The sequence below is a fragment of the Schistocerca piceifrons genome, chromosome 1, assembly GCF_021461385.2.
Source record: "Schistocerca piceifrons isolate TAMUIC-IGC-003096 chromosome 1, iqSchPice1.1, whole genome shotgun sequence".
NCBI classification, from domain to species: Eukaryota; Metazoa; Arthropoda; class Insecta; order Orthoptera; family Acrididae; genus Schistocerca; species Schistocerca piceifrons.
The window spans coordinates 236672682-236688648 of NC_060138.1; the positions used below are offsets into that span (position 1 = coordinate 236672682).

General features: G+C 40.1%; 1 protein-coding gene across 2 annotated transcripts in view; it reads left to right on the forward strand.

The window, feature by feature from the left end:
• LOC124788174 (probable ATP-dependent RNA helicase DHX34) overlaps nucleotides 1-15967 on the forward strand; it is a 195445-nt gene that overhangs the window by 131508 nt on the left and 47970 nt on the right. For both annotated transcript variants that reach the window (XM_047255331.1, XM_047255340.1), the window contains exon 14: nucleotides 5559-5725. In XM_047255331.1, coding sequence (XP_047111287.1) covers nucleotides 5559-5725 — 167 coding nt within the window. The remainder of the gene's footprint in view (nucleotides 1-5558; nucleotides 5726-15967) is intronic.

Here is a 15967-nt window from a genome sequence, read left to right on the forward strand (position 1 = left end):
CTGTTAGATTGCAAAATGAGGTTCACAAAAGAGAGGTTGTCTCATATTGTGATTAAGTTGTATTCGAGGATTGACTTGATTATACTTGCCTATACACTATCTTCACCCATTGTGTTTTAGTTTTCAGACTATAAGATCTCTTTCCAGTGAGTCAAAGGCTTTGGTAAAGTGTATGAACACTGTGTAGAACATTTGTTTCTTTTGAAGTGCTTCGTCGATGTTGTTTAGAAGAAGCCTGACTGCCGTAAGTGTTGATCTTCCAGATCTGAAGCCCATTTGTGGTTTTGGGAGGTGACTGTCCACAGAGGCTTTGATTTTTTGTGTAATTATCTTTGAAAACATCTTGAACTGAGTATTTTCTGGGGCTATGCCTCTGTACTTGTTTGTGTGCTTTGGGTCTCCTCTACCTTTGTAGAGAACTCTTATTATTGAGTGTCTCCATTGGGTCGCAATTCTTCCAAGTTCCAGGCATTTGTTCAGTAGTTTGATCCATACGTGTTGGAGAGCCTCTATCACATCTTATATATGTTCATTATATGTATTATCAGGTCTTGCTGCTTTCTTGTTCTTCAGTGTTTTTATTACTTCTTCTACATCTTCTTCATTTAGAGGATTCCATACATTGTCTTTTTCCTGTGGAGAGAAATTAAGCTTAGCCAAGACAAAGTAGAAAAAAGGGTAACTTCACCTAAGGTTGTGTTAACTAGTGAAACAGTGACTGATTTGCAATGGGGAGCTAATCAGGGTTATCTAGACAATTCCCTAAATTTAAGCTGGACGGACCCATTTCTTAAAAAGATTTAACCAGGCTTTGCCAGAAAATTGGGAAGATTCCAAGAAGATCAAATTTGCTGCGGGATACCTTCTAGGGGAAGCTTCAAAATGGGGAACAGTAAATATTGAGAATTTTTTATCTTGGGGAGACTTCCAAAAGAAATTTAAAGAGAAGTACTGGTCTGCCAGTGCTCAAGAAAAGTTAATATCAGATCTATGGGACCAAAATATCATAATACTGGGGGTACTATAAGGAAATATTTCGATTGGCATTTAACACAAAGGGGGGGGGGGGGGGGGGGTGGAATACAGTGTAAAGGATGTAAAACTGTATATCCCCCAGGGACATTAAAATTCCAAGTTAACGGGCGGAGTAGCAACCATTGGATCCCATTTTCGGTGCTTTTTCCTGCACCGAATACCTTGAAAATCTAGAACTATTCTGTAATCTTATTGCTTAGAAAACAGGATGTGACTATGAAATAGGGAACAACTCAAGAGAATCACAGAAAAAAAGTGATATCTAGATGAAATAAACTGAATAGAGCATTATATTTGTGGAAAATATAATAAGATGTGACTAGCTGAACAACTGTTATACCGTAGTGTATAGATTTTCTATTTTGTGTAGAGTATTTTATACCTTTTATGGGATGTGATATAGATGGGAGGTTTTGTATAAATTTTGAAAGAGGTGGGTATTATAGCTAAAAGCATGATTTATAAGAACAGATAAATCATGATTAACACAAAACAAACATCACACCTTTCGAACAACCCTCACAAACAAGCGTGCCTGATGTTTCATCATTTGCTGTTTCCATAGGGTTCCTAGGATTTCCTTTGGGGACCTCAAAGGGTAAAGGTGGGACAAGTCCATTTTGTAGGAGTCAATTTAACACCAAACCTCCTCCAGTGTCTCACTCAAGTACCTGAGGGGTAGGGATCCTAGGAAAGGGGATTGGGAAGGGTTTTCTGTCCTTGGGGCTATCTTCTTTCTCTTCTTTGATCCTAGCATCCAGATCTATTTTTTCCTTTCTTATTTCTCATTTGAGGACCTGTCAATTTTTTCCTTCTTTACAAATTCACAAACTTCTATCACTGAAGACTTTCCTTATTTCCATGGCTACTGAAAACCTAAATCTTATCTTTAGATATAGACTTCTACACAAAAATTAAATCACAGAAGAGGAAGCCACTCACGATGAGAGAACCGCCAGGTGTTGTAGGGAAAATGTGTGTACATATGCAAATATACGCACATATATAGGAAGCTATGACAGTACTACATCAAATATACATAAGAAGAGATGCACATACATAACGAACAACTATAAAGCAGTAATGAGGAATGGATAAATAAGAGAGAGGTGTCAGCAAAGAAAGAAAATGAAAGTAGGAGTAGAATTAGTCATGTTGATCATTAAGAAACGTCAGAATAACAAGCACTCTGATGAACTGAAGGATAGTGGGACGTAAACAGTATATGTAGACATCATATCTATTGAAAATATAGAAGTTTATAAGTAGAGGAGGACTCTAGGGAGTAAATGATATATTAAGGAATGAATGCGAAGTTTAAAATAGATTTATATCTATTCCAGAAGATACTTAATTATGGTATACATAGAAATATATACTAGGGTAATGAACTGTGAGGCCTACTCAGAAAGGATAAGGGGAGTGTACCCAGCATTTACTAAGTATAAAGGGCAGGCATACCTATGTGGAGATAGGACAGTCTGTGGCCTAAAAATAGGGATGTTTTGTAAGGGGTGTACCTACCAGAATGGAAAGAGGAAGTGCTCTCATAAGGTCAACCCACAAGCAAGGAATAAGTGCTGATCCTAGAAGAAGGGAACAGTATTGTGACAAAAGTCACAAATTTTATAGGGATTATTCTGGGGACTGTGAATTCTATGAACGACTAGCATTATTATGTTTCATGGAACTAAGTGAGAGTCAAAAGAACACTTTCATTTTGTCCAGAGTTCGTCCAAGCTACAAATAATGAAAATAGTACATACTAGGAAAAAGGTAGTACTAAAGATAAGACTAGAAAATAGTTTACTCAAATGTCATAAATACCTGAAGTTTACAATTGGGAAAAAAAAGAAGAAAGAGTCCTCACAGTTCCTAAATATTAGTAAAGCTGACTAAAACCACAAATAAATGCTCATGTCTTAATAACAAAGTAAAATAAGAAAAGAGTAGAGAAACAGTATGCGAAAGATTGTTCAAGAGAGGACAGAGAATTGTTATGTAAAGGGAAGATATGTATATAAATATATGTAAGAAATGTATACTTTAAGACATCAAATGTAATTTTGAGTGATATTATTTGTGTAATGATTATGTATAAAATATCACTTGCTTGATCTGGGGGGAGGTGGGATATGTAGTGATTCGAGAATTTCTGTGTAAATTCTGGAACTACTTAGCCTTCTACCCTCTTGAACACACAATATTTAGGATGTGAATGTGAGATGGTAGAATCCTACCTACTGCACATCACATTTTTGTGTGTGCAGTTTCAAAATCAGTTGCGGGAAGAAAGTAGGTGCGGCGGTCAAGCGGCAGGGACAAGTACCTGTCGGACAATCCATAAATGTTTTAGTGAGTATGTAAGGAAGAACCATGGAGTTTATATGCAGCTCTGTGCTTTTTGTGTCATTGACTATTGTTATTAAAACATGAACAGTTGAAAAAGTACTCTTGTGGACTCTTGACACAACCTTGTTAGAGGCAAGACTCGTTTTATGATTCATGTTAAGAAAGGTCAGGGTATCCAAGCCATCTTTCTTTTAGCTGTAATTCAATTTGTTTCTAACATCCGCCTGTATGAGAGACTTGCAGGAAGTTACACATTCATGTGGAAAGTGAGATTTTTATTGTGTATGGAGGTCAGATACATCGTTAGTTGACGAAAAGTAAAGCTTGTATATCTTCTTATTTCATAAGTAGAAAGAATCTAAAAATTTCTGTACCTTGCATTATTTGATGGAGAAGAAGTCAAGAGGGTTTCCAGCAGCCGGCTATTCAGTAAAGAAGAGTGGCTGGAAATTCCAAGTAAGTCACCTCGTAAAGAAGTGAAAGGTGGTTTGGGGGAATAAGCCAATATAAGCCAGATCCACATTCACACTTTAAGTCGTCAGAACATTAGAAGTGCTTGTGAAAGCCTACCATGCGAGCAATAACAGGCTAACTGCGGCTCAAAGGAAGTCTGTGACTGAATTGAAGCTGAAGACAACTGGTCCAAGTGTACTCAAAATCAAGAATTTGTTTTGCAAGTTTGAGAGAACAGATAGTGCTCATGAATACAGTGTTGGCAATGTTGGTTGTCCAAAAAGCGTGTAAATGCCTGAAAACATTGAAAAGATATGCACTGTGTTTCAAACCAGCCCCAGGAAATAGATCAGGTGAGCTATACAACAGGTGGGAATCAACCACGAGACACTGTGACAAATTGTTGTTGAAGACCTGCATCCCTTCCCATACAATGTTCAAACCCATCACCCATTAAGCCCCAGGGCCATGGAACAGTGGTTGCATTTCACCAACACTATTGTCCGTAGAATTGATGAACAGGACTTTGATTTGAATATGGTTCGGTTTAGCAATGAAGCTCGCTTTTATTTGGATGGGTTCGTCAATAAGCAAAATTGGCACATTTGGGGAACTGAGAATCCACATTTGGCAATCAAGAAGTCTCTTCAGCCTCAATGGGTGACTGTGTGGTTGCAATGTCCAGTCACAGAATAATCGGTGCAATATTCCTTGATGGCCCAGTGACTACTGAATATTATGTGAAGGTTTTGGAAGTTGATTTCATTCCCATTATCCAAAGTGACCCTGGTTTTGACAAGATGTGGTTCACACCAAGATGGAGCTCAACCACATCAAAGCAGGAAAGTGTTTGTTGTCCTGGAGGAGCACTTTGGGTTCTGGGGCCTGGGCTACCCAAAGGCCACTAGCATGGGCATCAATTGGCCTCCATATTCTCCAGATCTGAATACATGCAACTACTTTTTGTAGAACCATAGTAAAGACAAGGTGTACAACAATAACCCCAAAACCATTGCTGATCAAAAAACAGCTGCTCAGGAGGTCATTGATAGCATCGACGTTCAGACACTTCAGCAGACCATGCAGAATTTCACTGTTCATCTGCGCCACATCATCACCAATGACAGCAGGCATATCAAACATGTCATAACCTAAATCCTAATATCTGTAGTGTCCTTTACATAATAAACTGTGTGCACACTGTAGTTTGTAACTAATTTACATTTTTTGTTTTCCATATATCTCAACAACTGTCATCCTCTATATAACAGAACAGCTACTTTGAAAAAAAAGCCACTGTTCCACCTCTTCAACTACTCTGCTGCTATTTTTATCACATCTTCTAACAAAAGCATTTTCAGGGATTGCGTTTATCAGTTTTTGTAGATTGTAGATGCTGTTCAGTTTATTCTGCTGTTTTTTCTTAGCAGCTCAGTAGTAATTGCTTTATTTCCTTTTACACTGAATTTGAAAGTGATTTATTTGGGAGAGTAGTTATTTTCTTTGGATTAAATGCTTTACATTTCAAGTTATTAGCACTGAAATAAGGTGCAGTTAATTGAGCATGCGTACATAGTGAAAGTGTTCAGTTGCTGATTGATGAGGTGTTTTGGTTTAAAGCACATATTATATTTCTTTGTACTGTATTGAAGTTTGGATTTGATTATTGGCATTGTTATAATAAAATTATTATCATTATTGTTGTTATTATTTTGCAGTCATCGGCTGAGCAACTGTTTCACACATATGGCAAGCCATTTGTAGCACTGCATCCCCTGAGCTTTTTCAGTCATCATCCTGATGTGTTACAACTACAAGACTCTGATGTTATGGGCGGTGATTCAAGGACTCCCATCTCTACAAAGCATCAGATGCTGTGTTACTTGTATGTTATTATCACATTTTCAAAATCTTTTATTTATTTATTTTTATTTAAACGAGCAAGACTTTTGTGATAATCTCAAGTATAAAGCAAAAACCATGGAAACTTAAGATGTGAAAATAGTTACGAGAATTATTTCATTCAGGTAAAACCCAACTGTTTATTGCTGTGGGTTGTATCAAAAAATAATGTGGCTCATAGTTTGAAAGAAATGGCCTCTACAACATTATTTTCTTTCTGCAGTGGCTTTTTAACTTCAATCCAAGCATTTCCAATGGCATGAGGAGAATAAATATGCATAATACAAAATACACTCAAAATGGTCATGAATGTCCAGAACGGGCAGGAAGTGTAGGGCAAAGTATTGCATGAACCATTGTCATGGGTATGCTTTTTTTATATATCTCTCTTCAAAACAATACCTTTGTGAATGTCCCCCAAATAAATCTTTCAGGTAGCCCACAACCAGAAAACACACAGATCAAATGATTAGGGCGACCACACATTTAAAAGTTAATGGGTAAAAATTCAGTTCTCATCATACATGTTACAGAGAAGCTATTATACCAGGCAGTATTTGCTGGACTCTCATCTTGGATGAAAAATGGCTCTTTTCTCTTGGGTATCATTTGATGGTAGAGCATATCACAGCAAAGTTGACAAATAATGCTGTTCTTAGGACCTTAAACATCAACCTCTTCCAAGAACAATGGACAGAAAATGAAATTGTTTATACTGCTACACCATATTGACCATCCAAATGAATGTCATGCTTAAGACAAAAGCTTGAGATTCCCAGACTTGGTAGTTTTGTGCATCACTTGACTTCTAAAAAAAAATGTTTCATTGCCTTAGACTCTAAGACTTAGAGGGTAGTCCAAAACCAGGTGTCATCAAGATCAAACATTGTTAAGAAACAAAGAGCAAAGTCAACACCCACGTTTCACTGCGAAAATAAAGATTAACTCAAGAAGCAAACCCAAGGCTGTGGCTAAGTTATTCTCCACAATATCCGTCTGCGAGGAGGAGTTTGGGGAAGTAGTGTAGAGGAATCGGCAAAGAATGAGTTGTGCTGGATAGCTCAGCTAGTAAGAGTATTTACCTATGAAAAAGAAGGATCTGGGTTTGAGTCCCATTCCATCATAAGGTATTAATCTCTTGAGATACTGGAAGCAAACAGTAGGCTGTGGATTAGCAATTTTTTGAGTAACACTTTCTAGGAGGTATACAGGTGAGCCTCAGAACTTGGAAAGTAGAAGAGAGGAAATCACAAATGGAGTCTCTGAAGTAGGGTATGATTCAGGAGGAGAGGAGATTACTGTTTAACGTCCCGTCGACAACGAGGTCATTAGAGACAGAGCACAAGCTCGGATTAGGGAAGGATGGGTAAGGAAATCGGCCGTACCCTTTCTAAGGAACCATCCTGGCATTTGCCTGAAGCGATTTAGGGAAATCACAGAAAACCTTAAACAGGATGGCCGGACGCGGGATTGAACAATCATCCTCCCGAATGCGAGTCCAGTGTGCTAACCACTGCGCCACCCCACTCGGTAGGTATGATTCATCCATGGACAAATCAGATGATAAGTGCATTGGTTGTGAAAGGCTACAACCATTGCATCCATGACAGTCATGTAAGGATTGCTCAAAGACTTCTCTCATCTGTCCTATCGTCATAAAAATATATAGTCCATGTGAGCTATCTGTTTTCATTGTATTATGGTGACAAATACTGTATCACTTTGAGATGCTCTCTGGATTAATAGATAAATAAATAAACAATGGAAACTCCAGGTTGTAATATAAACAACGTAAGGAAAAGATAGATTCCTACTTACCATAAAGATAACATGTTAAGTTGCAGACAGGCACAATTAAAAGACACTTACACATTAGCTTTCAGCCACAGTCTTTGTCAGTAAAAGAAGGAGAAACACACACTCTCATTTACACAAGCAAATGCACTCCATGCACACGTGACTGCCATCTCCAGCAGCTCAGACCAGACTGCAGCTTTTATGTAGAGGAAGCAGCAATCTGAAGGATATCCTTACAACATTCCCCACTCCTAAAATTATTCCGGCCTCAATTTACGGTAACATATTGTCCCCACAACCTCCACCCAACAGTTTCCACCCCCTCTGTCCTACCACCTTCTCCTTATTCTCATCTCCCACTCTCTTGTGTGTGCCACCTCTGCCAATGCACCCACCCATCTTTCCCCACTCCTCTCCTTTTTCGCTCCATTGCCCCCCCCCCCCCCCCCTCCCCTCTCACCATCTCCCTGCCCCACAGCTTCCTGACGCTGTGCCTGGTGGTGGTACAGTCCCAGCACACACTGCCAGACAGTGTTCCTCTCTCCTCCCACCCACACATGGCTATCCCTGTCCCTTGCCCTTTCCGGGTGTGCTTGCTTGTGTGAATGAATGTGTTTGTTTTTCTTTTTCTGACAGGGCCTGTGACCAAAAGCTAATGTGTAAGTCTCTTTAATTGTGCTTGTCTGCAACTTAATGTGTCATCTTTAGAGTTAGTAGCAATCTATCTTTTCCTTACATTGTAAATAAAATAGTACATGAACTCTTTGTGTTTACTGCAGTGGTTCTGTCCCCAATTTACATGAAATGGTTTGCCCCCTGTTTGCATCGTGTGTGACGGCAACAAGCCTTGCTCCTCTTGAGATATCCATTAGATGGTCTGCTGATATTGATATTGGTCCTGCTTGGCTGGTGGCAGAAGTTGCGGAAGGGACCAACATGGCTGTAGCTAATTTTGATGGCACTTGAAGACACCTTCTTTGAATGCTTATGTGTGGTTTCCATCTTTGCTGATGACTCATTCTGGTGATCTCCCAGATACACATGCCCACACCAGAGTACCAGGTCAGAACCAGAGAGCTCTGTGGCCCTGGGATTGCATTGACTGTGGATGTAGGAGGTGCACAAATGTTTGTCGTTGTCTTGCATTGTTTATCTCAGCAGAATGCTCCATTCATTGATAAGGCTGCTCCGGCTGCCATACCCATCCTTGGGCAGCTTAGCAGACATGGACATGGGGCAAATGGCTATTGCATGGGCAGTCTTTCAGTTGTGCCATGGCAAACACAATTATACTTCACTGACTGAGCCCACACAGGAAAGGGTGGCCAAGCAGCTCACACAAGCGTAGAATGCTTGCAAGAGGGCTGTCTGACCGGTAGCCTGTACTACCTCACATGCTCACCAGCATGATGAGGGCCGGGAGGGAGTGTGGGAGTGCTGGAGTGTTATTGCCCTGTGAGACAGTGTTGGACAGCCATTACTAAGGGATTTAGTACTGCCTCCATTGGAACTTCAACAGCTGTATTTGATCAATGGCTGCTTCAATTATTTTCATTCCATTTACTCTGCCTCCCCACCTCCCCATTGCTCTTTGGGTAAAAGGGTGCAGATTTCGCAGAATCATTGCCGCCTTTTTTTTTTTTTTTTTTTTTTTTGTTAAGAGAATTACTCAAATTGCCTTGGCATAAATAAGGACCTCACCTGCATTTACTAACCCTTCAGTGGCTAAAATTTTGATAAGAAACCCAGTGGTCACTTTGGTGGTTTAGAATGTACAGTGTGTCTCAAAATAATGTATCACCCTTTGAAACTTAATTTCTGTGCAATCAGGTTAAATAAAAATAATGTTTTGTGGGGAATAATTCATAATTCAGCAAAAAACCAAGCCATTTTACTATTTGTTGCAGATTGGATATAAATTTGGCATTATTATTTGTAAAATGGAAGTGGCTGCTAGAATGTTACTGGAAAACAGAGAATGTGAGTGAGGTTCAGCATTCGAGAGTTGGATTTGGAACACTACCACATTCATTGTTAACAATTACAAAAATCCAAGACAAGTTTGAATGGTGCATGATGTAAATAAATGACAAAGCAGAAGAATTAGATATTCAACAGAAAATGAAAGTGTTGACACAGTGATTCAGGCATTCACATGACCCCAAAAAAGTGTGTGTGGGTATGTTGTCTTGAGACTGAGTTCAGTAAAACCAGTTTTCATAGAATTTTGCAGAGTTACACAGGATAGCTGCATGTTCTGATACTTCTCCATGCTCTGAATGAAGGTGATCTGAATAGGCAAATTGAATTTTGTGAGTGGTTCATCAACGTGTGTTATGAAGAAGAACATTTCCAAGATCTCATTCTTTGTTCAGATGAAGTGACCTTTAAACTTAATGCAACAATTAACCACCATAATTACATGTCCTGGTCTAATGAAAATCCATATGTAACTGAAGAAAGGCATGTCAGTCTACCAGGAGTGGTCTGTCTTGTACAAGATTGATTGGGCCATACTTGTTTGAAACTGACACAGGTGATTTTTATATAGAAAAGATTGACATTACAACTCCATGTCTTGCCAACATTTTTGACAATGACAGTTATTATTTTCAGCACGGTGGGGCACATCACTCTGGTCCGAGTCTTTGTTGACAATGTGTTGCAGTGGAAGGTATTCATTTTGAGCATATACTGTGTAAGTTACACCTTAATATATATGGCTCAAAAACTTTTCACTTCTATCTGCTGTAACTAAAATGATAATTAGTTTCAAAGAGTGTACACATTATTTTGGGACACCCTCTATTCTGGCTGTATACAAAAACCTGGAGAGTGCATCTACCACAAGCAAATGTGGCATGTATGAATGGTGTAGTAATATATACCTGGTTACATTAAATGTATTGTCTGATGCTCTGCTCATTTGTGACAACTACAGATAATCATTTCTATGACAGCCTGTAAACATGTTAGTGTGCTAACTGTTTCATTTGCCTCGTTTCTGAGTGGCTTCTACATAACAAACTGAGGACATAATGTTGCAGAACCTAGGGAATGGCCACCTGCTGCTGTGTTTGTTAAGTCAGTGTCAGCACCCTGCCAACCCTAGAGAGCTGATGCTATTGTGCAAAGAATGTTTGCAGTAAAGGTTCCATTATAGTGTAGTTGGGCCACCTGCAAGAGATCAAAAGGGGCCACCTTCACTACAGCATAATACTTGCTGGCGGCTTGTACAATGGTATGTGCATGTACTGAAAACTATTTACAACCTTCTGCAGTTCACAAGTACTAAATCCATTTGGAAACAGCACAGAAGCAGATCTAGTAGCACTTGGGGTGGATCAGATACCAGCTATTTCCCAGAGGTAGAGCTAGATACCACATGGACTCTCAAAAGGACTTAGGTAATTTTATATTTCCTGGAGTGTAACAAGAACAGTTAACCATAATTCATGTTTAAAATGAAGATCTCTAATATTTTTGATCAATGCCACAATTATTTGATACTTTGTGCTGAGGGTTCTAAGTATGGGGATTGTCTTGACTACTCTGTCATTTGCCCCATTAGTGTTCCAAAAATCCTGATACCAGACAATTTTACCATGCAGTTTTGTGGGCTCTGGAGCAGATGAGATGCATCAAAGTACTAAATTCTTTATGTGCTCTTATTTCCCATGCAATATTTGAGCCCTGAATAGAAACTTGTCCAGGCCATCCAGAAAGCCCTCTTACACCTGCAAAATGAAGTGAAGGAGTGAAGATAACAGCTCCACTTATAATCCAGGTGTTGATCAGTTGCTACATTCATGAACTAGATAAAACTTTGGAAAAAAAGTTATGAAGTTTCTGCACTAATAATTATCATTTGGGTGGGAAAAAAGTCATTATTGTTAGACAAAATTTCATCATCAAAGTGGATGGAAGTCAAAATATCATTCATTTTCTATTTTCCTTATGAAACAAACAAAGAAATCTTACAAAACACCTGACATTCTGCAGATGTAATATAACTATCATACAAACCAATGTACTGAAGAGTTATACAGTAAGAAAATAATGCAAAATGATTATATGAGAGTATAAAATTGAGAAAACACCATTTTTGCAGTGTCATTCTCTGTCAATACTTGGCCACTAGAAGAGATTATTATAAACTCTGCTCGAATCCTTTGATATTGCTTCAACCATATTCTCCATATCTTCCAATTTTTTGAAATTCACTTGAATAGTCCCAGAAAAGTAACAGAGAGAACTAATTGTTGACAGTTCCTAGGCCCTTGTGCTGTGAAACATATCCATGTATTTGCTACACATATAACTATGTCTAGTGCTTGACTTGTGATGGTATTCACCAGTACTTCGTACCTGTTCCTCTGGGGAGGGGGGGGGGGGGGGGGGGGGGGAATCAGAACTGGAGATTTTGAGATGTGGTGCAATAGAACTTAACTTTTTACCAGTACAAATGTTGTATTTACACTTTTAAAATGTGCAGAAAAGTATTAAAATAACGTTTTAAGGAGGTCACAGTACTGGAAACTCTATGAATCAAGCACCAACTATATCTATATGTTTACACTGCAGTTCACACTTAAGTGTTTGGCAGAGGGTTTGTAAGTCATTTTCAGACTTTTTTCTACCATTCCACTCTTGATTAACAAGTGGGAAAAATTTATACCTGAATCTTTTTGTGTGGGCTTTGACTTACGTTATCATGATGGTCAGGAATGTTCATTCCCACTGATTCCACAACTAAAGCAATGTTTTTGTTGTAGGTTATCCACCAATAACAAAAATCCAGAATGTTTAGGAATTCAAATTTTATAACATGATTGGGTTTGTCTTCGTGCTCTTCTTACAAGCAGTCATATTTCTTGGGTTCTTTTCTTTATTGTACCAAAATCTCAGACATTGCTAAGAAAGGAATGATTTCTAGTGAGTAAGTAATGCATTATTTTGTAGAAGTACCAACAGCTGGTTAGAACAAAACAAATTTGAACCATTGTACTGTTGTTGTGTTGTACAGGATAACCAACAGAAAAAAGGTTAGAGATAAAAATTCATTTCTGTATTTGAAGACCATTCTACAAACTTTATTGCATCTTTTGTTTGCTTCACCTTCATAATACAAAAATAACCCAGATTTTTTTGTCTTTAAGTTGTTGACACAGAAGTAACTGACCTGTAATGGACATACTTCAGTGTCTTATATGGAAATTTTTGGTGATGGAAGATTCTGCAGGAAGTTAAACATGAGACAGACACTGTCATTACATTCTCAGCACACTTCAGTTATGTGCCTCAGTGTCTGGTATGGTGTCCTGCTCTTTTTGTGAACTTAGTTCTTGTTCAATTACCTCTTTTTCCAAAGAGAATGCAATGAAAGATCTACACATTCTGTAAGTTGTTCCTCATGTTTCATGCAGGCATCATCTTGGATTTGACCAAATTTCAAATTAAGATTTTTGTTAAAATAATGGAAGTAAAACTCATGTTTCACATTTGAGTCCAAATACAAGAGAAGAAAAATTGAAATGCATTTTCTTCAAATATACATATTTCTTGTCTGGAAACAGTGGTGGTTGAGATTATTTGGAAGTGATTCAATATGGCTGTGAATCTGACAATGGGTTTCTGGCTTATTTAATTTGTCTTAGGCTGTTTCCCTCACTTATCCTGTGAACTACTACTTCCAGCAATGGCAGCAGCAGCAGGTCTGTCAACTGCCACATCCTGTTTTCTGTTACACCAGCAGTGATCTAAATGCTACTTTGCATACAAAATTAAACAATGAAAAGTCCAGACGAGAATAACAACAATATGGAAATGATAGATTGGTACTCACCATATAGAAAAATGTGTTGAGTTGCAGACAGGCACAATGAAGAAGAATTCTAGAAATATGTTAGTTTTCAGAGAGAGTCCTCCTTTAGAAGTAGAAAACACATACACATTCACACAAGCACAACTGCATGCACGTGAGCATTGTCTGCGGGAGGCAGTTGCAGTCGGGTCTTGGTGCCTGAAGACAGTGGCCATGTGTTTGTGAGTTGTGATGGTGTGAATGTGTGTGGGTTTTCTACTTTGAAGGAGGAGTGTTCTTTTGCATTATGTCTGTCTGTGACTCAGGACCTCCTTTGTGTGATGAATAGCAGTCTACACTTCCCATATTGTTGCTACTTCTCATACATTAACTTTTTACTATTAATCAAAAATATATTTTGTTTGTATTTTTCACTTCTTCTGAGACGAATTTTCAACACTAATTTCACTGGAACTGATTATGAAATATTTCCACGCAATACAGATTCTGAACTAAACTACAGTCTTTGAAAGTTGACAGTGAGCACATCCTATGTTAATACCAAACACAATATTGTGCCATAGCATTGTAATGCCTTTCACTTGCTGGACCAGAAGCCACATGAGCCACTGACTTATATTGCTTCTGCACTCATTGCAGTTTTCTGTGGATCTTAGTGATGAGGTTGCAATCAACAATTCTGTTATTCTGCTGAATATTTAAATTGCTTAATGAAGCTGTCTTTTGTCCCAAAAAGTAAGCCTCTTATTGTGTCGGGAAACCTGAGCCCATCATCAGTGCTGAGCTGCACCTGCACCTGGCTTAAAGGTACAGTTTCACCGTTGAACGTAAGAAGTATTGAAGTATCAAGTGGATGTGAAGTTAGTGACTATGTTTTTATGCCACAAAGTTGTATCACACATGTCAACTTAGCATTCTACTTCGAAAGTGTACAGTTGCTAGTGAACAGCTGTTCTGCCAATGTTTGAAACAGGGTACAGGGAAGCTTGCTGCTACAGATCTGGACCTTAGTGAGCCTGTGTGACTGTCTCTCATATCAGTGCTGTGAACTGTCTATTAGTCCACATTCTAGAGAACACTACCTCTGATATTATTTATAAAATAGTATTGTAATACACTCCTGGAAATTGAAATAAGAACACCGTGAATTCATTGTCCCAGGAAGGGGAAACTTTATTGACACATTCCTGGGGTCAGATACATCACATGATCACACTGACAGAACCACAGGCACATAGACACAGGCAACAGAGCATGCACAATGTCGGCACTAGTACAGTTTATATCCATCTTTCGCAGCAATGCAGGCTGCTATTCTCCCATGGAGATGATCGTAGAGATGCTGGATGTAGTCCTGTGGAACGGCTTGCCATGCCATTTCCACCTGGCGCCTCAGTTGGACCAGTGTTCGTGCTGGACGTGCAGACCGCGTGAGACGACGCTTCATCCAGTCCCAAACATGCTCAATGGGGGGACAGATCCGGAGATCTTGCTGGCCAGGGTAGTTGACTTACACCTTCTAGAGCACGTTGGGTGGCACGGGATACATGCGGACGTGCATTGTCCTGTTGGAACAGCAAGTTCCCTTGCCGGTCTAGGAATGGTAGAACGATGGGTTCGATGACGGTTTGGATGTACCGTGCACTATTCAGTGTCCCCTCGACGATCACCAGTGGTGTACGGCCAGTGTAGGAGATCGCTCCCCACACCATGATGCCGGGTGTTGGCCCTGTGTGCCTCGGTCGTATGCAGTCCTGATTGTGGCGCTCACCTGCACGGCGCCAAACACTCTTACGACCATCATTGGCACCAAGGCAGAAGCGACTCTCACCGCTGAAGACGACACGTCTCCATTCGTCCCTCCATTCACGCCTGTCGCGACACCACTGGAGGCGGGCTGCACGATGTTGGGGCGTGAGCGGAAGACGGCCTAACGGTGTGCGGGACCGTAGCCCAGCTTCATGGAGACGGTTGCGAATGGTCCTCGCCGATACCCCAGGAGCAACAGTGTCCCTAATTTGCTGGGAAGTGGCGGTGCGGTCCCCTACGGCACTGCGTAGGATCCTACGGTCTTGGCGTGCATCCGTGCGTCGCTGCGGTCCGGTCACAGGTCGACAGGCACGTGCACCTTCCGCCGACCACTGGCGACAACATCGATGTACTGTGGAGACCTCACGCCCCACGTGTTGAGCAATTCGGCGGTTCGTCCACCCGGCCTCCCGCATGCCCACTATACGCCCTCGCTCAAAGTCCGTCAACTGCACATACGGTTCACGTCGACGCTGTCGCGGCATGCTACCATTGTTAAAGACTGCGATGGAGCTCCGTATGCCACGGCAAACTGGCTGACACTGAGGGCGGCGGTGCACAAATGCTGCGCAGCTAGCGCCATTCGACGGCCAACACCGCGGTTCCTGGTGTGTCCGCTGTGCCGTGCGTGTGATCATTGCTTGTACAGCCCTCTCGCAGTGTCCGGAGCAAGTATGGTGGGTCTGACACACCGGTGTCAATGTGTTCTTTTTTCCATTTCCAGGAGTGTAATTTTCATAGCTTAGCGTACTTCCATTTGGATTCTATCTTGAGCTAAATACATTAATTTTTCTT